The 26,186-nt window shown below is 38.5% G+C and overlaps 1 protein-coding gene across 5 annotated transcripts in view; it reads right to left on the reverse strand.

Annotated features, from left to right (window-relative positions):
* OSBPL9 (oxysterol binding protein like 9) overlaps positions 1 to 26,186 on the reverse strand; it is a 176,250-nt gene that overhangs the window by 65,949 nt on the left and 84,115 nt on the right. For 3 of the 5 annotated variants that reach the window (XM_028106812.2, XM_028106811.2, XM_028106813.2), the window contains one exon: positions 17,043 to 17,119. In XM_028106812.2, coding sequence (XP_027962613.2) covers positions 17,043 to 17,119 — 77 coding nt within the window. The other 2 variants (XM_028106814.2, XM_028106816.2) reach the window with 2 other exon arrangements.

The raw sequence follows: 26,186 nt of genomic DNA on the forward strand, positions 1-26,186 counted from the left end.
AATAAATGAACTCCAATGTAAAAGGACTACAAGTCTCTGTTTCTCTCTCTCACACACACACACACACACACACCCCAACCATTCCTTTATGACACAAATATTCACTTAATATCTGTTATGTGCCAGGTACTGTCATGGTCTTCAAAGGACATCTTTAACAACAAAGCAGAAAACAGCAAATATAATTTCATTACCTAATCTTCTGGAATGAGCTCAAATTTCGCCCCTTCCAAGCAACATGCTCTGACTTCCTATGATACTAACTACAGTAGAACTAATTAGTGCTGGTACTGCCATCAGTATTCTTTAAACCATATTAGAGATCATTTGGATGGGGGAGGGGATTTGCCTAGGAATCTGCTCACCATTTAAAACACTGTTTCTAAACATTTTCTCCAATCCCCTCTCTCAGCTGTGGCAGCAATCAGGGAGCCTGGGGACTTAGGAAATATTTCTACCTTACAGGGATAAACCTAACTCCAGTACAAGTGAGACAAAGGTCTGCACACTTAGAACATCATTAAGTCACATATTTTAATCATTTAACAAGCATTCAGTGAGTACCTACTATGTGCCAAGCACCGGACTATGGACAAAGGCCCTGGAAATACAAAGATGAGTAAGGACCTCTGACCTCTAGAGGTTAGGGTGTAATGCAAGAATCAGACATGTGAACAAAAAATCTACAATACAACCTACCTGTCTATAGAGATATGAACAGAGTGTTATAGTAGCACACAAAGGATAAGAGTAACTTTAACTGGTCTGCCTGAAGGAAAACATTAAAGAAAAATAACATATGAACTGTATGTTAAAGGAAGAACTGGAGGTTTATCACTTGCTAGAATTCTGAGCAATTATAATTCCAAGCAAGAGGGGAAAGGCTGTGAAAGGACAAAGAGCTGAGAGGCTAAGTCATGTTCTAAATGATTAATAGTTCACAGTGCTGGAGTGGACAGCTTGGGTAGAGCACCTGCAGCTGAGTTCAGACTAAAAAGAGATAAATTAGGGCCAGGTTGTGAAGTGCCTTGAAGGGCTTGATAGGCAGCTGACTGGCAAATGGATTCAAAACAGATTTTTAAGCATAGGAATGACTCGGTCTGATTTGATTTGAGATAAACAGTACAGGTAGAGGGAAGACTAGTTAGAAGGCTTTGCAAAAGTCTAGGTGAGAGATTATGAGAGCCTGAATTAAACGATTATCAAGTGGAAAAAGGATAAATTGAAGAGATATTACCAAGGCGAATTTAACAGGATCTGGTGACTAGACATGGAAAATAAGGGAGGTGGGCAATAGCTTTAAATGACCAATTGCCTATGTATGGTGGAACTTCAATTAATTAAAATATTTAGGGAGAGATACTTGGCTTAATTATATTTTTCAGGCTAAGAACTATTCTTTCAAACATAATCTTTGTTTAAATCTTTATTGAAAAATCTTCCTAAATATAATTTGTATGCTAACCACATAATAGTAATCATTAAAACTGTCTTTTTCTATAGAATCCTCATAAACATCAATTATCACTCCATACTACAAAGTCTAGATACTGATAAAACTTGACATATCCCAGGGGACATGCTAGGATTTGCTTTTCAGAATATCTTTCTCAAGCAATAGACCGCAAACTATATAACTGCCTGACCAACGGAATAGGGCTGGATCACAATGCTTTTTCCTGGCTGATCCAAACTTAAATTCCTTGCTCATCTTCTTATGTGGGGATGGCTGAGTAGATTACTACTGAATATAATCTTTTTGCACTAAAAAAAATACCACCTAGAACGTTAGAAATATCAAAATTGATGTGACCAATAGTCTTTGCAGCCTAGTATTTACTAAGGGGCACTTCAAGCATAATGCCATCTCCGTCAAAAACAAACTCAGGGGGTGCCTGGGTGTTTCAGTCGTTAAGCGTCTGCCTTTGGCTCAGGTCATAATCCCAGGGTCCTGGGATCAAACCCTGCATCAGGCTCCCTGCTCCGCGGGGAAACCTGCTTCTTCCTCTCCCACTCCCCCTGCTTGTGTTCCCTCTCTCACTGTCTCTCTGTCAAATAAATAAATAAAATCTTAAAACAAAAAACAAACAAACAAAAAATCCTCAGGACACTTTGGAAACCTATCTGGCTTCTCTGGGATATTTCTTATTTTTCATTTCAGCTCTCAGACTAAAAGTCTGATTTTTGGTGGTTTATATCGTCCCTGAGCTAGGAAAGGTAATAAAGTATTTTTATTTAAGTTGCTTCTGGCTGGGCTGCACAAAAAATGAAAGTTAAAAAAATTTTAAGAAAATGAGAGATGTTACTATTCATTAAAGGGTTTTATCGCTTAGTGCAATACAGGCAATGTTCTGAAAGATGATTCATAGTGGACTAGAATTTCCAATTTAAATTTCACTACAAAGGTTCTTAAAACTGTAATTACATCTCTAAACATCTCTACTAAAACCTGGAAGAGATAATTACTTGATTTGTTTTTAATTTCCTGAACACAGCTAAACGTAAACAATTTGACAAGCAAAACCAAATGTTACTTAAAATGAGCAAAAACTTTTCTGCTTCAATACATTTCTCACTCCTAACAAAAATACTTGTGAAGTACAGTATGAATGCTGAAAAAAATGCGTGATTCAAACATGCTTCCTAGACTATTCATTATACTCAACTTTCCATAACTGAGCTGTACTGAGAACCTAAACCGTTCCCTCCAGTTTTTGAGAACCTCACACTATTCCAAAGTTTTCAGTATTTTTTTGCACAAGCTACTCAAGAAGCGTAAAACCACTCCCCTCCCCACACACATACTCACAAACCATAGCGCCTATAATTATTAAACACGAAAGTACTAGGCCAGGCTGGAAGAACACAGTGCCAAAAATAAAACAGAAAATGTTTGGCCTGCAACTGGAGCCTCTATCAACGGGTAACTGGTCAAAATTAAGCTTTCACATTATGGGAAAGCTTAACTTTTGTGTTTATAGCTTGAGAGAGCTTTCGAAAAGGAAAGTGAGTTCCACAAAAATGAAAAAAAAAAAAAAGGCGGGGGGAGGGGGAAAGAGATGCCCTCTTCCAGTCTGGTTTGGTGGCGAATGACCTCTCGGTGAAACAGGAGGCCCCTGGCCTCACCCTCCAACCCATCTCGGCTTGAAGAAGTGAGGAGAGCTCCCCGAGAAGAGAGGGCCTGGGCGGCCACGTCGTCCTACTCACCCCAGAGGGCAGCGGAAAGGAGGCAGGGAGAGAGCGACATTCGGGGCCACGACCCGGCCGGGCCAGACAGCAGGGACCCCGGGGACTCAGGGGTGGGGGCCGGCCCCTTTCCCAGACCCTCAGGGTCTACTCACTCCGCAAGTGGCCAGCAAGAAAGCCATTCGCCAAGGCCCCCGCCCTCTGTGCCTCCAGGGGAGGGAGTCGAGGGCCGCTTCCAAGCACCCCTTTTTTCTCCCTCAGGCCGTATCCCCCACACTGCAGTGAAGTCGATCCACTCAGGTTCAGCCGGTCCCCCGGGACACCCCCCCGCCCCCACCCCCTTGTCCCACCCCCCGTCCGGGCCTAGGGGCCGCACTGATTGGCTGGCCCTGGCGGCTCCTGGCAAAGAAACCCCTGGCGATTGGCCATAGGTCACCTGCTGTAAAGGAGGTGAGCGAATGACGATTGGCCGTTAGGCTAATTTTGGATGGAGAGGAGGGAGTGGGCCGCCCGCAGGAGGGAGCGGGAGGGGCCGGCAGCAACGGGTGGGCCCGGGAGAGCCCATCTCCCCGTCCTCCTGTCCCCCCGCCTCCGATCCAGACCCAACCCCGGCTGCCTCCTCACGGCGCCCGGGGCTCGCCATGGGGGCTGTGTGATGGAGACCCAAGCCCGCAACAGGACCTGTGCTTCGGGACATATAGCTGCTGCCAGCTGAGCTCACGCCCTCCCCAGGAAAGGGAGGTCCTTGCTCAAGGGAGCTCTGCTTGGCTTCAGAACTTCAAGCCCTGGGAATTCCCATAACGTGGTGACTGGGGAAGGACTCCTCACAGACGAAAAACTGCTTCACGTACAGTCACCGACTTCTAGTTCACTGTCCCTAAAATTTTGGCAGCTGTGGAACCAAGTTTCATCTCGATAACTGCTTCTGCTTACTTCCGGAAAGTTGTTTGTGTCTCGTGGGGCGGGGGGGGGGGGGGAGCAGAGGGGAGGAGGATACTTTCTCAGTAAACAAAAGCATGCGTGCCTTGTTTTATAAATCCGGGAAACTTCGTGGGTCTGCTGTTACGCCACAGCTCCAAAGGGAATGTAGGTGGCTTGTGAAGATGCTTCAAGAAACCAAATGGCATAACTTCAAATTAGATCAAAAGTTCGGACTTAGAGGATCTTAACAGAGACTCATCCAAAATGCAGGGAATCACAGACAAATAATTAACCTACTGCTCTGGAGGCCAATCTCCTTTTCTTTCTCTTACTATTTTTCCTCCCGGTTATTTATACATCTGCAACTCTACTAAATTCCTAAGCATCTAATTTTTGTAGCTCTATTGCTAGCCCCTACAACTAGCATAGTGTGAACTGCACAGAAGGCTCGATAAATGCTTGCTGCGCTCTAGGTTAAAGATACCTACAGTTTTATGTAATTTTTTCAAAATGCTCAATATCAAATGCACTCTCTTCTTGCCATACCCACTCCTCAAAGCCTGGTCTTCCCATACTGCCTCTATCAGTAAAGGAAAGCGATTACTGTCCACTCTAATATGCAAACCATAAACCTAGCAGTCCATGATGCCTTCCTCATTCCATATTCAGTCCATCAAGTTCATCATTTTTACCTCCTTAATACATTCTCCATTCTGTCCACTTCTCTCCATTACCACCACTCAGTCATAGGTCTGGGCCTCTTGGAATAAACTTCCTGAATCCACCCTAGTTCCTCCAATTCATTTTTTTTTTAAGATTTTATTTATTTGACATAGACACAGCGAGAGAGGGAACACAAGCAGGGGGAGTGGAAGAGGGAGAAGCGCGCTTCCTGCGGAGCAGGGATCCAATGTAGGGCTCTATCCCAGGACCCTGGGATCATGACCTGAGCTGAAGGCAGACACTTAATGACTGAGCCACCCGGGTGCCCCCCTCCAATTCATTTTTTTAAAAAAGATTTTATTTCTTTGACAGAGACACATCGAGAGAGGGAACACAAGTGGGGGAGAGGGAGAAGCAGGCTTCCTGAGGTGCAGGAGGCCCGATGTGGGACTCGATCCCAGCGCCCCGGGATCATGACCTGAGCCAAAGGCAGACGCTTAGTGACTGTGCCACCCCGGCGCCCCCAATTCATTCTTAACACTAGAGCCACAGTACTTGGTTTCCAAAGCCAATTTCATTACTCCATCACCTCCTACCAAAACCAATTAAAGAACTTCAACTGCTTTCCACTGTGCTTAGGATACAATTCAGTCTTTAACAATGGCTTACAAAATTTAGCCCTACTTACCCTCTAGCTCCATTTTACACCTTCCACTACCTCATTTTCTGCACTACACACAATGACCTTTTTCAAGTTTCTTCAATTTGCCATGGACTTTCCAACCTCAGGGACTTGACACAGGCTGTTATTTCTGTATTTTACACTATCCCCTTGACACCAATCCCTTCAATTTACGGCTATTCATCATCTTGTCCTCCCCACCTATGTGAATTCTTCCTATCATATATGTTCTCATGGCCCCTGCAACTCTCCTCACCACAGCTATAATTTTATGTGTACTTGAGTTATTTTTCATTAACCTTATTGAGTTATAATTTACATATAATAAAACACATCCGTTTTAGATGTACAGTTCAATATATTTTGACAAATGTATGCACACAAGTAATCACCACCACAATTAAGACAGGATATTTCTATCATCCCCAAATTTCCCTAATGGCCCTCAAGCAGTCAATTCCATCAACCACTTCTCTGCTTCCTAACTGCATTATTCTTTCATTAATGTTATGTTCATCACTAGACTGTAAGCTTAACGAAGCAAGGATCTAACTGATTTTGTTCAACATTATATCCTCAGTATTTAGCTACATGCCTGGCACATATTAGTGCTCAATAATGGATTTCCTATGGTAATAGGTTCTGAAAATAAACATCAACTATATGATAAATATCAATTAAACTATAAACAGGGATGTAGAAAAATTCATTAATTTTGCCAAATGGGGCAAGGTCAATGTCTAACAACTTCCACTAACACCCTTTAAAGTTTTCCTTTAATATCTGCTTTTCTAGCAGTTAATTTTGTGCCTGAGCAGCCCAAAGGATGTAATTCAATACTGGCTGATCTAACAGTTCTCCAGGCCAGGGAAAAAGGCCTACATCTCTAATTCTGTCTATGTACTGTACTGTTTGAGTCCATAAGAGACAATACGCATTTATGTCATTCTTGCTTATCAGGTCCTTCATGTGTTTATCTCCCCAACTAGACAAAGAAACCCATGAAGGGTCATCAGTGACTTCGTATTTAACAGTGCTTACCAAAGTATTAGATTTTTAAAGTGTCCTCCACATCACCCATCATTATCATTATCATCATCACCACCACCATCATCATGGGTCAGTAGTTTCAAAATCTAATGCACTGTCATTTTTGATAGACTAGTGTAAAGTTTAGTAAAGTTTAGTAAAATTTTAGCAGACCCAATTATCATAAGTTGTTTAATAGGCTTAAGTGTTAAGATTAGGGGTAATGGCAATAGAGTATATGATTTACAATGGTCTCCTAATACAGCTGAGTCTTCCTCAACTGCATATATAAAACTCTAGGTTCTAGTTACCCATTTAAAGAGGTCACAGCTACAGTCCAAAGTCTACCTTTTCACAGTTTCATGCTAGAGATAACTATCTGTTACAGACATGTAGTTCTCATTTCCTAATCCTTGTATAAAGTTAGTGTGCATAAAAGATGTAGCATTTAAAATGAAAAGTAATACAAAATACAAGGTAACTTTACCCAATTTACCCCAAGAAATTATGACTTCTAATCAAATTTGGCAACTCAAGTGTTTCTTTTTTTTTTTTTAAAACATCTACAGGTTACTTCAGAAGAAAGTTAAGGGACCAATGCCTTAAACCCATATATAACAACTGATTTCCAACGTATGTATTAAAAAAAAAAACCAAAAACTTCAATACTTATCTTTGAACTACATAACTAAGGCTATTACATGATTAAATTAGTACTTTTTCTGTTTTCGTTCAAAATAAAGAAGAATACAATAGGATGATTAAGAAGACAAAAAACAACCTGAGAAAAACAAAAATACTAAGATTCAGGGTGAGGGGGTCTTTCAAATGGCAAGTCAAGCAAAAAATAGGCCAACTTTACCTACAGCTATTAAGATGAAAAGAAAATTTTAACCAAATGGAATTCATGCACTACTTTCAAAAATAGTATTTCTGCTAGAGAGCCCAATTATGTTTACCTATAAATCACATTTTGCTCTGGTGTCACCTAAGACATAGACAACAAATACTTTTGGTAGCAACAGAAGCAAAAAAAGAAGCAAAATAGGAAAAATTCATAGTTACCCTATGAATTTGCTTTGTAACTCAGGCCAAATGACTGGAACAGATAACATTAAAAGACAACTCTTGGAAGGAGGATATGTAGCTCCACTATTTTGTCTGACCAATACCTGAAAGTCTCAAAACTAAAGTCAGCCAATAAATTTCCACATAGAAACTTTGGCCATATGGAATAAAAACACCACTTGCCATATGGTAGAAGCAGTCCTTACCATCTCATGATCAAGGTGACCATGTTCCAAAAGTTTGTTTTATTTGCAATTCTTAATGCATTATCAAACTGAAGAATTATTTTATTCAAAGTTCGGAACAAACACCCTCTATAAACCTCATAATGGCTATGATAGTGTACTGCCTTGTTCACCAAGTATCTCCTCCACATAGGGACTGACATGTATTAGGTGCTTAATTAGGTCTCTTGAATGAAATAAATGCCAGGTAGTATAGTATGAAACAGCAGTATAAACAAATAAAAAGGCTGAAAATAGCTAGTCTAGCAAGCAGAACAGAGAAAGCAGAGAGACAGAAGGCTGTTGTTTTTCTGTATGAGCCTTTTAGTACTATTTAATTTTAAAAACTTATATTAGGCACTATTGCCCCAATTTTTACACAAAAAACCCTGCATCAGTCACTTAACATTGTTCTGAAACAACTTGTAGATTTCATTAAAAACACATGAGTTAAAAACAATGCAAGTTGTTAAATTTGGTTGGAAGTACATAGCTCCTTGCCACAAGATGGGTGAGACGGCTTTGTATTATATAATTACTCTTCATTTTAAATGCTCTAACTTTACCTTAGAAGTTAACAAATGAGAACTATGTGTTTATCTCTAAAGAAAGGGTGTGGGAAACACTACTGCTTTTATTTTATATACTTCTGCATAGTTTAAAATTTTTTAGAAGCATGACTTATGTCATTAACAGTTTTTTAACACTTCAATCCTCACGATTTTTATTTTCTACTTTATACTAGAATGAACTCTGTAAAGACAAGGACAACATGTCATTTATTCACAATATCCTTTACAACTAGTAGTGCATGGAACACATTAAATACATATAAGTATTTACCAAATGCACAAAACTTTTTTGTATTCTCCATATGTTCTGAATTGAACATGCATTATTTTTTTAATTTTAAACTTTATTTTTATACAGAGAAGGCAGGAAATAAAAGTTCTAAAAGATGTCCATAAAAACACACAGTTCAGATAAATTTCTGGCAGTTAAAAGAATAACCTTTAGCAGCTATAAAACTGGACCATTTGTTCTTATTTGCTTCCCAAGAGTTCAAGATAGATGAAACAACAGAACTGAATAAAAAATGAATCCTAGAATCCTAACTTCCAATTTAGGAGCCAGAAATTCATCTGCCCTCAGTAATAGCAATGGCACTGGTAACAACCCTTAGGGGAATTTTCCTTTGTTATAGGAAACCCAAGTATTACTGGCTACTTCTCCATACCAGTTTACCTGTGGAAGAGGTGACATATCTACATTGCAATCATTTTCTTGGGGTAACAAAGCATTTCAAGGGAGAAAAAACACATCTTATTTTTCTACATGACACAAAAATAAAATCTTAAGGTGGTAGGAGAAAACAGATCTTTATTGAAAAACTGAAATGTTCAAAACACTAATCTTCAGTGAAGTAGCTTAACACTCAAGAATAGTACTCAAAAGATTTCAGTTAATTTTAGTTACCCAGTTAGACACATGAGCCATTATTGAAAAGAGGGTAGAATCAAGGTATCCTAATACTAAAGATTAATTTCTCAGCTACTATCCCAAATTTCACCTTAAATACTAAATTTGTGTTTGTCTATAAGAAAAGTTTGGCAGATATGTAACTGAAGTATCTAATTTTGAAAAAAAAAAGCTTCAAAATGGCTCTATTATTTTGTCAGCTTCAATAATGATTTGCAATCTGAATTCTATCACTTTTCCTTTATGAATAATGATGTTTTACTCACAGATTCAGGGGCATTTCTTGTAAGGTTTCTAACAGCACTCTCTATTCCCCTCAACCATATTCTTACACAAGGTATCATGCCCTTTTCTCTCTAGGGCCTTGAGATCAAAGCCAATGGACAGTGAATGTATAATAAAGGGCAAAAATTATAAAATTACAAGACAGTAGCAATGAAATTCCAATTTGATAACCACCTAAGATGCAGTCTACAGTGGCCTACATAAACTTACATAGGCGAGGACAATTATAGCCCAATTTCTTGGCCCAAACAACAACCACAGAAGCCATTTGGTATAAAATTCTTTTGAATATCAACTAAGTTATAGCATAAAAGCAAAAAATGCAAAGGTCTATATTACTCAATTAGTATACATCCACATGAAGGTTTTTAAATTGGGATCTAAAAAAGTATCTACCGTATTCTTTTATGTTTTCATTTTGATAAACTATAGAAATCTGTATAACCACAAATCTGTATAATGAATCATCTCAGTAACAACCTTAAATCCAAGTGGTACCAATTTATTTCATTGTCCATTTTTGTTTATGATCAAGTTGGCACCAAGTACTACTAGTCACAGAAGAGCCTTGACCATGAAAATGACATAGGTGTGAACTAAACGCCAAACAACCTCATAGGATGTGATGTACAAATGAAGGTTTCCCAGTAGTCAGAACAGAGAAAAGTGGCAAGATGACAGTCATAATCCACAGTGGTGTACTCATGTCAAACTTAAAGTACACAATAGTGTACTCATGTCAAACAAAGAGTCAGTACCATTTTCATATTTTAAGTGGTGACCCGTTTTTACAAGGCAATATTATTTATCACATTAAATAAATGTTAATTTAGATTTTATTGCTTTGTGTTTGGTTTGTATTTCACTTGCAATTTTCTTTTGGATATAAATTTAGTTCTATATGATTTTAAATCTAAGAAGTTTATACCTAGCTTTGTTTGCCCACATTAAATAACATGATATATATAATATTTTAAACACTGGAATTCTGGGCTTGCAAGAGTTTTGTACTAAAATAGGCCCAAGTTTACTGACGTTTATACAACTCTTTTTACATCTGTATGATATCCAGGCAAGCTGCTATGATTCACTATACTTTGTATAATAAAGGACGATACTGCAAAACCTACATGATGTAGCATCCTATCTTCTTCCAGTGATAAATCCCTTTGCTTGGCCATCTCTCAGCATATAGTTCACACAAAAGCTTACTAGGGCAAATAAAGAATCTGAAAGGTTTCCCTCCATTAATCAGTATCATCAAATATCCACTGAAGACTTCTTACAGGCTAACAAGAAGGGATTCAGAAGCTCAAAAGCACTTCTGCCCCCTCTTCAAGGAGTGTCCTAATTTAGCTGGGTGTAAATACATGAAAAGATAACACAAGCTAACATACAAGTTTAGAATGACTACTGGAAACTCAACTTCCGTAGGATTTGAAAGGAGAGAAAATTTTAGTTGTTTTCTCCCATTTTCAGACTATCCTAATTGCAATTTTAAGATACCCATAGAAGGGGCACAGTCAATTAAGCATCTGACTCTTGGTTTCAGCTCAGGTCATGATCTCATAGGTCCTGGGATTGAGCCCTACATTGGGTTCCACGCTTAGCGTGGAGTCTGCTTGAAAGATTCTCTCCCTCTGCCCCTCCCCCAATGTGTGTACATGCTCTCTCTCAAAAAAATAAATAAATCTTAAGATACCCACAGAAGAGCAAGAACAACAGGAAAAGAAAAGAGGAAAGATGGAAGGAAAGGGAAAAGGTATAAGACATGCTCTAAATGAATTTACTGTTAATCAGAATGGAAGGAAGAATGAACTAATATTTATGAGTACCTTCACGATATAAGATGTAATGTGCTAGAGATATTATAACATCTTAACACAACTACTTGATTGAGGTTTTATACCTACCTTTAAATATCAGCTAAGGTTTAAAAGAGGTTTAAAAGAAGTTCTTATCCCATATTATATATCTAATAAGATGCCAGAGCCAGGACCCTAGTCCTGGTCAGCCTGGCTCTAAAGATTTTCTACTATAATATACTGCTTCTTAAACCATATTCAGAAGGTTAGACAGGGACTGTTGAGCTTGGCACAGGTACAATGGGAAAAATACTATCAAAAAGTTAGGTTCTCTCCTGCCTCGTGAAACTTATAATCTCAAGTGGGCAATGAGTTATATAATAATGTATAATTATAAGAGATAATGCATGTGAAGTCCATGCAGTTCCTGGCACATAAGAAGTGCTCAAATATTAGTTGCTACTGTTATATTATATACCAGAATGCTATATAGGCTACACAGAAGGGGAAATTACAGAAGAGGTTAAAGAGGTAAGAGACTACTTTTTATTATAGTGATAAGAAAGAGATGAAATGAAGAGGTAATATGTGCACTGAGTTTTGAATGACTGGAATTAATCTTACAGCAGCAAATTTGAGGACTGGGGATGGTGAGGACTGAGAGAGAGTAGCATGAGTAGCAGCACGGAACCAGAAACATGTAGGAACAGGAGGTGGAAAAGGCAGGTTGGCATCAAATCAAAGAGAGCCTGGAATCCCCTAATAAAAAGTTTTACTTCAACCTACAGGCAAATGTAAATCATTAAAGGTTTTTCACTGTTATAGATGCCCTAAGGTCATTTATTAAAGGTATTCTTTTATAAGATGAAGAGAATAAATTCAGGAAATATATGAGGGCACCAGAGATAGTAAGATGTAATTTAAAGACATCACACACACACACACACACACACACACACACACACACACACACACACACACACACACACACACACACACACACACACACACACCAGATTTGGCAGTTTAGAAGTTATCACCCAAAAGGACTCTCAATTTTCAAACTTCAGTGGCTCAGAGAATAACACTGTCATTAATAGAAACAGAAAAATGAGATAAAGAGATGGGTTTGAGAAGGAAAGAAATGATAAGTTCAGTTTTAGCCATGCTGAGGTTGAGTTTCAGGGAGCCATCTAACTGGCAAAATCCAAAAGGAAAGAGAAGAGTGTGGGACTAAAGCTAAATATGAAAAAAAAAAATATATATATATATATAAAGAAGGGGAGTGGTGTGGAGGGAAGGAAGAGTCACCTACACAGAAGTTTTAGCTGAATCCATGAAAACGGTGAGAACTACTGGAGGGAGAGGGAGTAAGGTCATAGTCTCAAAGGAAACATCATGCAGTCATGAGTACGGGTGTTGTATTAGCTCTGGGAAAGAGTAAGAATGTTTTTCTTTGAAATATGCAAAGCAGAGAAAGTAAGTATAGGTGAAATCACTAAGAACTATCGAAGACCCTTTTCTATAAAGAAGGGAGCAGGCTGTATTAGATACTGAAAAATAATGAAAAATATTCCACTGTGGGGATTTAACAGGGAGTCAATAAGAAGACTGTTAAATAGTTATAGAAATCGAATTAAAGTTAGACAAAATTTAAAAATTGTGATATATACAGCCATCTCAATATTATGACCTCTAACAGTACTAGAAGCAGAGAAACCAGACAATGGGGCCCTAGGGAATGGAAACAAGAATGCGACACAGGACAAAATATCCACTGACAAAAAATTCTATACGTGATAGCAAAATCAGTGTTGAAGAAGCAGATATAAGATCTACACTGGAGGATGACATAGGCAAAACTAGAAAGGTACTAAATGGCCAGGAAAAATGGAGAAGTAGAGCTCAAACCAAAATGAGAGAAGAAAAGTTCAGAAGTAAAGTGATAGAGGGTGAAGGTAAGAAAACTGTGGTCAAAGAAAAAATACTTTTAGGGGTGCCTGGGTGGCTCAGTTGTTAAGCATTTGCCTTCGGCTCAGGTCATGGTCCCAGTCTCCTGGGATCGAGCCCCACATCAGGCTCCCTGCTCTGCAGGAAGCCTGCTTCTCTCTCTCCCACTCCCCCTGCTTGTGTTCCCTCTCTGTGTTTCTGTCAAATAAATAAATAAAATCTTTAAAAAAGAGAGAGAAAATACTTTTAAATTCAATTATTTTGGAGGTAGTGCAGACCTCAGTAATGACAAACCCAAAGCAGTATAGTTTAATGGCTAAAGTAGACATGAAAATCAATGGAAAAGGAAGACATGTAAATGCCCTTCATGCCCGTTTGGAAGAGAGCTCCATGAGTGCCTACTCCACATTGCCTGAATGGGACACTATACATCTCAAAGTACTCGATAAACAGAAATGGAAAAGCAATCTATACATCATCTGTTCCTTTGTTCAGTCCTTCAATTATTTCTTCATCTAAGTTACTGAGCACTCTTTAGAATGTGAAGTACTGAGAGTGGAAATAGTGAGAGCAGTTTCTTAGTAACAACAGCTAAAGTCTGTCAAGTTCTCACTATAGCTAGGCATGATTTCAACAAATTTGCATTTAACTCATTGAATCATCAAAACAACTCTATAAAGGTAGGTACTTTTATTATCTTCATTTTATAGATGAGGATATGGGAACTCAGAGAGACTAAGTTCAATGTGAAGAGTTAAATGTAAGTGGTGGGACTGGGATATACACTAAGACATTTGGGCTCCAGAGTCAAGTTCTTCATCACACTTCACTATCTCTGGGAGGAGAATCTTTACTTTTTTGCCAATCAAATTAACATTTAATTATATATATATATTTTTAAGATTGTTATTTATTTATTTGACACAGAGTGCGAGAGAGAGAGAGATGGCGAAAGAGGGAACACAAGCAGCGGGAGTGGGAGAGGGAGAAGCAGGCTTCCCACTGAGCAGGGAGCCCGATGTGGGGCTCGATCCCAGGACCCTGGGATCAGGACCTGAGCCGAAGGCAGACACTTAACGACTGAGCCACCCAGGTGCCCCTAATTACATATTTCTAAATGTTCTATCTTCTGTATACATTATTTAGGAAAATACATATAAAGATTCTCTTGTATCACATGTATTTTAAATATCAAAGCTATCAGAGTCTAAGACTTTTAAAATTTTCTTTTCTTGGGCGCCTGGGCGGCTCAGTTGGTTAAGTGACTGCCTTTGGCTCAGGTCATGATCCTGGAGTCCTGGGATCAAGTCCCACATCAGGCTCCCTCCTCAGCAGGGAGTCTGCTTCTCCCTCTGACCCTCCTCCCTCTCGTGCTCTCTCTCATTCTCTCTCTCTCAAATAAATAAATAAAATCTTTAAAAAATAAATAAAATTTTCTTTTCTTCTTATTTCTTCTGAGCAAAAGCTCAGAAATTCCAAAATTGAATCAAATTAGGTACCCAACCTTAAGGAGTCTGAATCCTAATTGGGGAGGTTGGAGTTACATATACTTTAAAAGATAAACAAAAAGAATATGATAAGGACTTAGTGAATTGTACAAGAGGTATGGCACCCAAAGAGAGAGATCACTTTGAGTTTGGGGTATGGGGAGGGAGGGGTCATTCAAGGGAGGCTCCACAGAAGAGGTCAGTTCTACACTGGGCTTTGAAGAAAAGGGGTGGTATACAAAGGCAGAATGGAGGCAGACACCATTTCAGAGCGAGAGAGAGAAGATCATGTGCAAGAATGTGGAGACCAGAAAAGATGTGTTCAGAGGAAATTAACAGCAGCACTCTAGCAAAAAGTTGATGGAGAGATACAATGGTAGAAATGACTAGAAAGGCAAGTTGAGAATAGATCACAGAGAGACGTGAATGTCAGTCTCACCAACCATGGAGGGAATCTCAACTGCCACATTCAGGCTAATTCATTTTTGTTGTTGTTAAGATTTTATTTATTTATCTGACGCAGAGACAGAGAGAGAGAGAGAGCGCGCAAGCACAAGCAAGGGGAGCAGCAGGCAGAGGGAGAGGGAGAAGCAGGCTAATTCCAGGACCCTGGCATCATGACCTGAGCTGAAGGCAGACACTGAGCCAACCAGGCACCCCCAGGCTAATATGATTCTTAAAACACTTATCATACTGAATCACAAATTTGCTGAAATGACGCCACATTCATTTACTAAATGGACTAAAATTAAAAAGAAACCTTTAGAAATTATGAAGTTGCTTTTAAAAACATAGCTCAAAGAGTAACTTACAGATCTCCTAGTTCAACTCATTAATTTTTTTAAACAGATTTTTTTTAAAGATTTTATTTATTTATTCATAAGAAACAGAGAGAGAGAGAGAGAGAGAGAGAGAGAGGCAGAGAGAGAAGCAGGCTCCCCGCTGAGCAGGGAGCCCAATGCAGGACTCGATCCCAGAACCCTGGGATCATGACCTGAGCCAAACGCAGACGCTTAACCATCTGAGCCACCCAGGCACCCTCCATATTAATTTCTTATAGTCTCTTAATAACTACATCCTTGAATGATGTTTTTTAAGCCCCTATTTGAACACTCTCAAGTGATGGGGAGTTAGCAATCTTGTAGGGACCTGGGATCCCTACACCACCTTACCACCTTGTCTAATCAAGCCAATTCCTGGTATAGGACAAAAATAAGTAGAGAAAATGTCACCATGGTATAAAATCTCACTTTTGTACAACTCAATCCTATCAATCAAAATAATTTAAAAAACATCCTCCAATGCCACAATATAAGCTCTTTCATTGAAGAATAAACATGGAAAACTATCTTCAGTATGAGAGAGTAGACGTTCGTGGTTTTTGTCACCCAGCATCTTTTTTCCCTTTTCTGACTTTACTTGGTGGGGACCATCTTCTACCCTATCAGCAAAGTGTTCCTGGTGAAGCAGGTAACATCCCAGCTACAGGAGTGGGACATATGACTGTGAAATTGTGATTGGTCAGGATTAAGAAAATGACTGGAGCTAAGGTAATCAGTGGTAATCCTATTAGTCCTACCACGGTCCAGAAAGAACAATAGCTTCCTGTGGACTTGGAGCTCCTAGAGTGTTGTCCTAATAGTAGGTTATACATCTCAACAATGGGAGACTGAAATTGCTGCAACCATCTTACTACCATAAAGAGAACCTATCTAAAAACAAAGCCACCCCAGAAGAAAAGAGGCATAGAAATAGAAATGGTAGATCTGGGTCCTCAGGATTTCATGCCTACTTCAAACCACATCTCAGCCAGATTTACTTTTCTCTTAAACCAGTTTGTTTTTTTTCCCTATTACTTTCATCCCAAAGAGTCCTGCCTAACACACATGGTAACTGCCAAATACTATAACAAGAAAAGTAGGTCAACCTCTCAGCACTTATTATCATGCATTACTGCATAATTTGGTTATATCCCAATAACCAACTACAGATACTAAATTTAAAAATGATCTGGCACATTTTAACATAGCATTTCACATTCAATATCGCCTTGCACTGTCTTATTTTAAGATAAAAATCAGTATTTTACCCTATAGAAAGCACAAGAAAATGCTTTATAACTTTACTATATAACACTATGAATGCAAGAATAAGCACCTCAGAAATAAGAAATTTTCATTACATCAGATCACAGTTATTTTAAAAAACAGAAAACAAACAAAAAAACTAATGAACTATCCAGAAGCCACGTAAAGACTCTTACTTGAAGCTGAAGAGTATGTCGAAGAATTGTTTCTTCTAAGGCATGGATCCACTTCTCTCGCTCATCAGCATCACGAGCTGGAATAAAAGATTATAAAAATTAAAATGTTAATTTCTACAATACAGCTTCATGTTTGAAAAAAATTTCAAATCTCAATACTAATAGGAAAGGTTTTTAGTTGCGCCATTTCTTTACAGGTTCACCTTCCTATCTTTTCTAAACATGCAATCTACTTGCAGCAATTTACAACAAAGGGAATAATTATGCTCAATAATAGCAAGCTACTTTCTCACTGAGAACAACTAGAAAAGCTGGAATAATTATTTAAAAATAACTGGTTGAACAGTACATTAAAAGGATTATTCACCATGACCAAGCGGGATTTATCCCTGGGCTGCAAGTTTGGTTCAACATTCGCAAATCAATCAACGTGATACAATACATTAACAAAAGAAAGAACAAGAATCATATGATCCTCTCAATAGATGCAGAAAAAGCATTTGACAAAGGACAGCATCCTTTCTTGATCAAAACTCTTCAGAGTATAGGGATAGAGGGTACATACCTCAATATCATAAGAGCCATCTATGAAAAACCTACAGCGAATATCATTCTCAATGGGGAAAAGCTGAGAGCTTTTCCTCTAAGGTCAGGAACGCGGCAGGGATGTTCACTATCACCACTGCTATTCAACATAGTATGAGAAGTCCTAGCCACAGCAATCAGACAACAAAAAGAAATCAAAGGCATCCAAATTGGCAAAGAGGAAGTCAAACTCTCACTCTTTGCAGATGATATGATACTGTATGTGGAAAACCCAAAGACTCCACCCCAAAACTTCTAGAACTCATACAGGAATTCAGTAAAGTAGCAGGATATAAAATCAATGCACAGAAATCAGTGGCATTCCTATACACCACCAACAAGACAGAAGAGAGACAAATCAAGGAGTCGATCCTATTTACAACCGCACTCAAAATCGTAAGATACCTAGGAATAAGTTTAACCAAAGAGGCAAAGGATCTGTACTCAGAAAACTATAAAATACTCATGAGAGAAATTGAAGAAGACACAAAGAAATGCAAAAACGTTCCATGCTCATGGATTGGAAGAACAAATACTGTGAAGATGTCAATGCTACCTAGAGCAATCTACACATTCAATGCAATCCCCATCAAATTACCATCCACTTTTTTCAAAGAAATGGAACAAATAATCCTAAAATTTGTATGGAACCAGAAGAGACCCCGAATAGCCAGAGGAATCTTGAAAAAGAAAAGTAAAGCTGGCGGCATCACAATTCCAGCTCTATTACAAAGCTGTCATCATCAAGACAGTATGGTACTGGCACAAAAACAGACACATAGATCAATGGAACAGAATCGAGAGCCCAGAAATGGACCCTCAACTCTATAGTCAACTCATCTTTGACAAAGCAGGAAAGAATTCCAATGGAAAAAAGACAGTCTCTTCAACAAATGGTGTTGGGAAAATTGGACAGCCACATGCAGAAGAATGAAACTGGACCATTTCCTTACACCACACACAAAAATAGACTCCAAATGGTTGAAAGACCCAAATGTGAGACAGGAGTCCATCAAAATCCTAAAGGAGAACACAGGTAGCAACCTCTTCGACCTCAGCCACAGCAGCTTCTTCCTAGAAACATTGCCAAAGGCAAGGGAAGCAAGGGCAAAAATGAACTATTGGGATTTCATCAAGATAAAAAGCTTTTGCACAGCAAAAGAAACAGTCCACAAAACCAAAAGACAACCGACAGAATGGGAGAAAATATTTGCAAATGACATATCAGATAAAGGGCTAGTATCCAAAATCTATAAAGAACTTATCAAACTCAACACCCAAAGAACAAATAACCCAAACAAGAAACGGGCAGAAGACATGAACAGACGTTTTTCCAAAGAAGACATCCAAATGGCCAACAGACACATGAAAAAGTGCTCAACATCGCTCGGCATCAGGGAAATCCAAATCAAAACCTCAATGAGATACCACCTCACACCAGTCAGAATGGCTAAAATTAACAAGTCAGGAAACGACAGATGTTGGCGGGGATGCAGAGAAAGGGGAACCCTCCTACTCTGTTGGTGGGAATGCAAGCTGGTGCAACCCCTCTGGAAAACAGTATGGAGGTTCCTCAAACAGTTGAAAATAGAGCTACCATACGATCCAGCAATTGCACTACTGGGTATTTACCCCAAAGATACAAATGTCGGGATCCGAAGGGGTACGTGCACCCCAATGTTTATAGCATCAATGTCCACAATAGCCAAACTGTGGAAAGAGCCAAGATGTCTAACAACAGATGAATGGATAAAGAATATGTGGTATATATACACAATGGAATATTATGCAGCCATCAAAAGGAATGAGATCTTGCCATTTGCAACGACGTGGATGGAACTGGAGGGTGTTATGCTGAGTGAAATAAGTCAATCAGAGAAAGACATGTATCATATGACCTCACTGATATGAGGAATTCTTAATCTCTGGAAACTGAGGGTTGCTGGAGTGGTGGGGGGTGGGAGGGATGGGGTGGCTGGGTGATAGACATTGGGGAGGGTATGTGCTATGGTGAGCGCTGTGAATTGTGCAAGACTGTTGAATCACAGATCTGTACTTCTGAAACAAATAATGCAACAGATGTTAAGAAAAAAGAAAAAGAAGAAGATAGCAGGAGGGGAAGAATGAAGGGGAGTAAGTCGGACGGGGAGACGAACCATGAGAGACAATGGACTCTGAAAAACAAACTGAGGGTTCTAGAGGGGAGGAGGGTGGGGGGATGGGTTAGCCTGGTGATGGGTATTAAAGAGGGCACATTCTGCGTGGAGCACTGGGTGTTATGCACAAACAATGAATCATGGAACACTACATCAAAAACTAACGATGTAATGTATGGTGATTAACATAACAATAAAAAAATTTTTTAAAAGATAAATAAATAAATAAATAAATAAAAATAACTGGTTGAAGACAATAGAAAACAACAAGGTAGTAAAGAATTCACAGGCCAAAATCTAGGAGAAGACAAACATTTAGAAGATAAGCCTCATATTTAAGGACACTTTTCTCCTGGAGGAATTGTAAATTCCAGGAGAGGACACACATTAAAGAAAATTTGACAAAGTATTCTCCATGCATACATGGATAATGTCTGATGGAAGATGGTGGAAGCAGGAAAGAATAGAGCAACAAAAATAATAAGCCCAGAAAACCATAAGAAACCTAGGAATAAACCTAACCAAAGAGGTGAAAGACTAGTACTCTGAAAACTATAAAACACGGATGAAAGAAATTGAAAAGGACACAAAGAAAGACATGCCATGCTCATGGATTGGAAGAACAAATATTGTTAAAATGTCTATTCCACCCAAGGCAATTTACACATTTAATGCAATCCCTATCAAAATACCACAAACATTTTTCAGAGTTAGAACAAACAATCCTAAAATTTGTATGTAACCACAAAAGACCACAAATAGCCAAACCAATCTTGAAAAAAGCAAAGCAAAGCTGGCATCACAATTCCAGACTTCTAGTTATATTCTAAAGCTGTGGTGATCAATACAGTATGGTACTGGCAGAAAAACAGACACATAGATCAATGGAATAGAATAGAAAACCCAGAAATGAACCCACAACTATATGGTCAATTAATCTTTGACAAAGAAGTAAAGAATATTCAATGGGAAAAAGTCTCTTCAATAAATGGTGTTGGGTAAACTGGACAGGAACATAGAAAAGAATGAAACTGGACCACTTTCTTACACCATACACAAAAATAAAATCAAAATGGATTAAAGACAGGAAACCATCAAAATCCTAGAGTAGAACACTAGCAATAACCTCTTTCTGACTAAATATGTTTCCTGAAGCAAGGGAAACAAAAGGAAAAATAAACTCTTGGGACTTCATCAAAATAAAAGCTTCTGCATGCACAGTGAAGTAAACAATGAACACAACATAAGGCAACCTATGGAATGGGAGAAGATATTTGCAAATGACATATCTGAGAAAGGGTTACTATCCAAAATATATAAATATATAAAGAATTTATACAACCCAACACCCAAAAAACAAATAATCCAGTTAAAAAGTGAGAAGACATGAACAGACATTTTTCCAAAGAAGACATATAAATGGCCAACAGACACATGAAAAGACGCAACATCACTCATCATCAGGGAAATACCAATCACAATGAGCTATCACCTCACAACTGTCAGAATGGCTAAAATTAACAACACAAGAAACAATAGGTGTTGGCAAGGATGTTGAGAAAGGAGAAGCCTCCTCCACTGTTGGTGGGACTGAAAATTGGTACAGCTATTCCGGAAAACAGTATGGAGGTTCCTCAAAAAGTTAAAAATAGAACCACCCTAGGGACCCAGCAATTGCACTACTAGGTATTTACCCAAAGGATACAAAAATACTGATTCAAAGGGATACATGCATCTCAATGTTTATTTATCGACAATAGCCAAACTATGGGAAAAGCCCAGTGTCTATCGACTGATGAAAAGATAAAGATACACACACACACACACACACACACACACACACACACACACAATGGAATATTACTCGGCCATAAAAAGGAATGAAATCTTGCCATTTGCAAGGACATGGATGGAGCTAGAGTGTATTATGCTAAGCGAAATAAGTCAGTTAAATACAAATACCATATGATTTCACTCATATGTGGAACTTAAGAAACAAAACAAACAAGCATAGGGAAAAAAAGAGAAAGGCAAACCAAGAAACAGACTCTTAAGTATATAGAGAACAAACTGATGGTTGCCAGAGGGGAGGTGGGTTGGGGGGACAGGGGAAATAGGTGATGGGGATTAAGGAGGGCACTTGCTGTGATGAGCACTGGGTATTGTATAGAAGTGTTGAATCACTAAACTGTACACCTGAAACCAATATTATACTCTATGTTTAAATAAATTTAAATAAATAGAATTTAAATAAAAACTAAAAAAAAATTTTTTTTAATGGTAAGTATGTGGGCAAAACTAAATGAATACTAACTACATAAAATACTATCTTGTGAGGTTGTAAATAAATACATACAAAATTAAATACAGAACAACTGCAAATAGATTGGGAAAGAGGAAACGGAGTTAAAGAATTCTAAGGTTCTGCAATGTTTGGAAAGAAGATAAAACTACCAGTTAACATTAGACTTTGGCAACTGAAGGATTTGTTATAATTTTTAGAGTAATCACTAGAAGGTTAAGTGTTTAACTTCCAAAATAATAAATTTAAAAATTCAATAATGAAAAATAATCCAAAACTTGACAAGAAAGGAAAATAGAAGAAACAGAGTATGAAGGGGCGCCTGGGTGGCTCAGTCGTTAAGCGTCTGCCTTCAGCTCAGGTCATGATCCCAGGGTCCTGGGATCGAGCCCCGCATCGGGCTCCCTGCTCAGCGGGAAGTCTGCTTCTCCCTCTCCCACTCCCCCTGCTTGTGTTCCCCTCTTGCTGTGTATCTCTCTGTCAAATAAATAAAATCTTAAAAAAAAAAAAGAGTATACAAGACAAAAAGAAAATATATATGGTAAGATGATAAATTTTAACCCTAAAACACCAATAATTAAATTAAGTGTAAATGAAGTATGTAAATGTTCCAATTAAAACAAAAAGGGAGGGACACCTGGGTGGCTCAGTCAGTTAAGCACCTGACTTGATTTTGGCTCAGGTCATGATCTTGGGGTGGAGAGACTGAGTCCCACGCTGGGTTCCGCTGCCGTGGGCATGGAGCCTGCTTGGGATTTCTCTTCCTCCCCCTCTGCCCCCTTTGCCCTCAAATAAATAAAATAAATCTTAAAAAAAAAAAAAGGGTTCAGGGGCGCCTGGGCGGCTCAGCTGGTTAAGCATCAGACTCTTGGTTTCGGCTCAGGTCATGATCTCATGGTTCCAGAGTCTAGCCCCACAACTGGTTCCACGCTCAGTGCAGTTTGCTTGTCCTCTCCCTCTGCTCCCACCCCCACCATTTAGCATGTGTGCGTACTCTCTCTCTCTCAAATAAACAAATAAAATCTTAAAAAAAAAAAGTTTTGTAAACAAGATTTTACGATGCTTACAAGAGACACTTCCTAAACATAAGGATACAGAAATATTAAAAGTAGGAGTATAGAAAAAGACAGATCCAAAAAAAAAAAAAGAAATTGATCATAGAAACACTAAATTCCAAAAAAGTTGCTATTATTAAAATTGCATAAAATAGACTTTACCAGGAAATCAGAGCCTCACTTTGCAAATACAAGAGGTTCAAGTCATCCAGAAGACAGAATAAATGTAAATTTCTATGTAACTAATAAAATGGATTCAAAAAATGTTCGATATGGCAAAAACATATAGAATATAAGGAAAAATAGACAAAATACCACAATCATAATGGCAGATTTTAATACATCTCCTTCATTAACCAATTAGACGAAGCAGACAAAAAATTAGTAAAAATCTTTGAAGATAAAGGGGCGCCTGGGTGGCTCAGTCATTAAGCGTCTGCCTTCGTCTCAGGTCATGATCCCAGGGTCCTGGGATCGAGCCCCACAACAGGCTCCCTGCTCCACAGGAAGCCTGCTTCTCCCTCTCCCACTCCCCTGTTCCCTGTCTCACTGTGTCTCTCTCTGTCAAATAAATAAAATCTTAAAAAAAAAAAGAATCTAGAAGATATGAACAATCCCTGACATAAACTTGATCCAATGGACATACATAGAACACTACACACAACAAATATGAAACAGACATTCTTTTCAAGCACCCATAGAACATTTCTAAAAATTGACCATATAATGAACCCTAAAACAAGTCTCAACAAATTTCAAAGGATTGAAATCATACAAAACATATTTATAGTGAAAATATAAGCTAGAAATCAGTTACAAAAGTATAAATTAGAAAATATTCAGATATTTGGGGAAAAAAACACAACTAGATAATCCAGTGGTCAAAGAAAATATCCCACTAGAAATTAGAAAATGTTTAGGGGCGCCTGGGTGGCTCAGTTAAGTGTCTGGCTTCGGCTCAGGTCATGATCCCGAGGTCCTGAAATCAAGGCCTGCATGGGGCTCCCTGCTCAGTGGGGAGCCTGCTTCTCCCTCTCCCCACCCTCTACCCCCATTAGTGCATCTCTCTCTCTCAAGTAAAATCTTGGAAAAAAAAAAGAAATTAGAAAATGCTTAGAACTGCATAAATGAAAATAAGGCATATTGAAACTTGCTGGAGGCAGTTTAAAACAGTAATAAAGGGAAATTTATAGCCTAAAATCCATGTATAGAAAAGCTAAAAGGCTGAAAACAACAGGAAATTAAATTCAAAACAAGTAGAAAGAAAATGATAAAGAACATAAAATAATCAAATAGAGAGCAACATAAGATCAATAAAATTTAAAGTTGGTTACCTGAAATAACTAATGAAATTAATAAACTACCTACGTACTGTAGGTAGGTAGGTAGATAGGTAGATTGAGGAAGTGCATGAAAAGAATGGGGGACATGTCAAAAGGAAACAGGAGTCAACCTGAAGGAGTTCCAGGGACAAACGCCTGAAGAATTTGAGCCACAAATGATAGGACTGGGCTATAACCCACTGAATAAAATAAACATCCAAGAATCTAATAATGATATAAGTAATTAAGTAAGTAAATAAATGGGAAGAAGGCACAGCTCCTTCTTCAGAAGAATTACAATTCGTTAGTACAGAAGGAATGAGAGAGATTTAAAAATCATCATTAGACAAAAACCACAACAGTAATTATCACAAACAAGATCCACTGATGGCATATTGATATTTAAAATCAGTGGACAAAAGTTTGAGAAGAAATAGGATATTAGCAAAGTCTCAAAGTATCTTCCCCAAGATACTTATAAATTACAAAGGGAAAAATAGTAATTTTATAATGGAGAAATCTGGCAGACACCACCTTAGTCCAGTGATAAAGGTTAACATCACCAGTAATAAATTTATTGATATAATATACCTCCCAATACAACCCACGGAGGAGGAAACAGCATCACTTCTGTGGTATTCTTCCAAACATATATAATCTCAATCTAATCATGAGAAAACATCAAATATGCCCAAATTGAGAGACATGCTACAAAATAATACTCATCAAAAATGTCAAGGTCATAAATGTGCCTGGGTGGCTCAGTCGGTTAGGTGGCTGCTTTCAGCTCAGGTCATGATCCCAGGGTCCGTGGATTGAGCCCTGCGGTGAGCAGGGAGCCTACTTCTCCCTCTCCTATTCCTTCTGCCTGTGCACTCTCTCTCTCTCTGTCAAATAAATAAATAAAACCTTTAAAAAAATAAAAATTTTAAAAAAAGTCAAGGTACGAAAGACAAGAAAAGAATAAGGAATTGCCATAACTAAATGCAATGTGGGATCTTGAAATGAATCCTGAAACAGAAAAGGAACATTAGAGGGAAAATGCTCTGTAAGTACTATACCAAATGAGTGAAAGATCCAGCTCAGGAATCAAGAGCCTGAGCAAGATGTAGAGGGACAACAATAGTCCCCCCTTATCAACAAGGGATATGTTCCAAGACACCCAGGATGCCTGACACCATGGATAGTACCAGACCCTATATATACCGTGTTTTTTCCCATACATACCTATGATAAAATGTATTTATAAATTACTAAGAGATCATAGTAAGAGACTAACAATAATAAAATAGAACAATTATAACAATATACAATAAAAGTTATGTGAATGTGGTCTGTTCCTCACATACATCTGTGCCCTAAAAATATCTTAATGTACTGTACTCACCCTTTTTATGATGATGGGAGATGATAAAATATCTACGTGATGAGAAGAAGTGAATTAATAGGCATTGTGAAGTAGCATTAGGCAATACGTCAGAAGGATCATTTGCTTCCAGAACTCAGTTAACCGTGGGTAACTGAAACCACAGAAAGCAAAACTCCACATGAGGTGGGACTACTGAACATCATACCAGCACACAATGTGGCACAAGGCACCAAAGCCCAAAACAGGATGAAGAGGGAATCTACACAGTGGAGAAGTCCAGCATGAGGAGTCAGAATCCAAGAAAGGCGAAGAGGGAGTCCACGTTGCAGGGGACAGAATCAACCCGGCACAGGTT

This window comes from Eumetopias jubatus, unplaced genomic scaffold, assembly GCF_037043125.1.
Source record: "Eumetopias jubatus isolate StellerSeaLion01/CBP00866 unplaced genomic scaffold, mEumJub1_p1.0 scaffold_4, whole genome shotgun sequence".
NCBI lineage: Eukaryota > Metazoa > Chordata > Mammalia > Carnivora > Otariidae > Eumetopias > Eumetopias jubatus.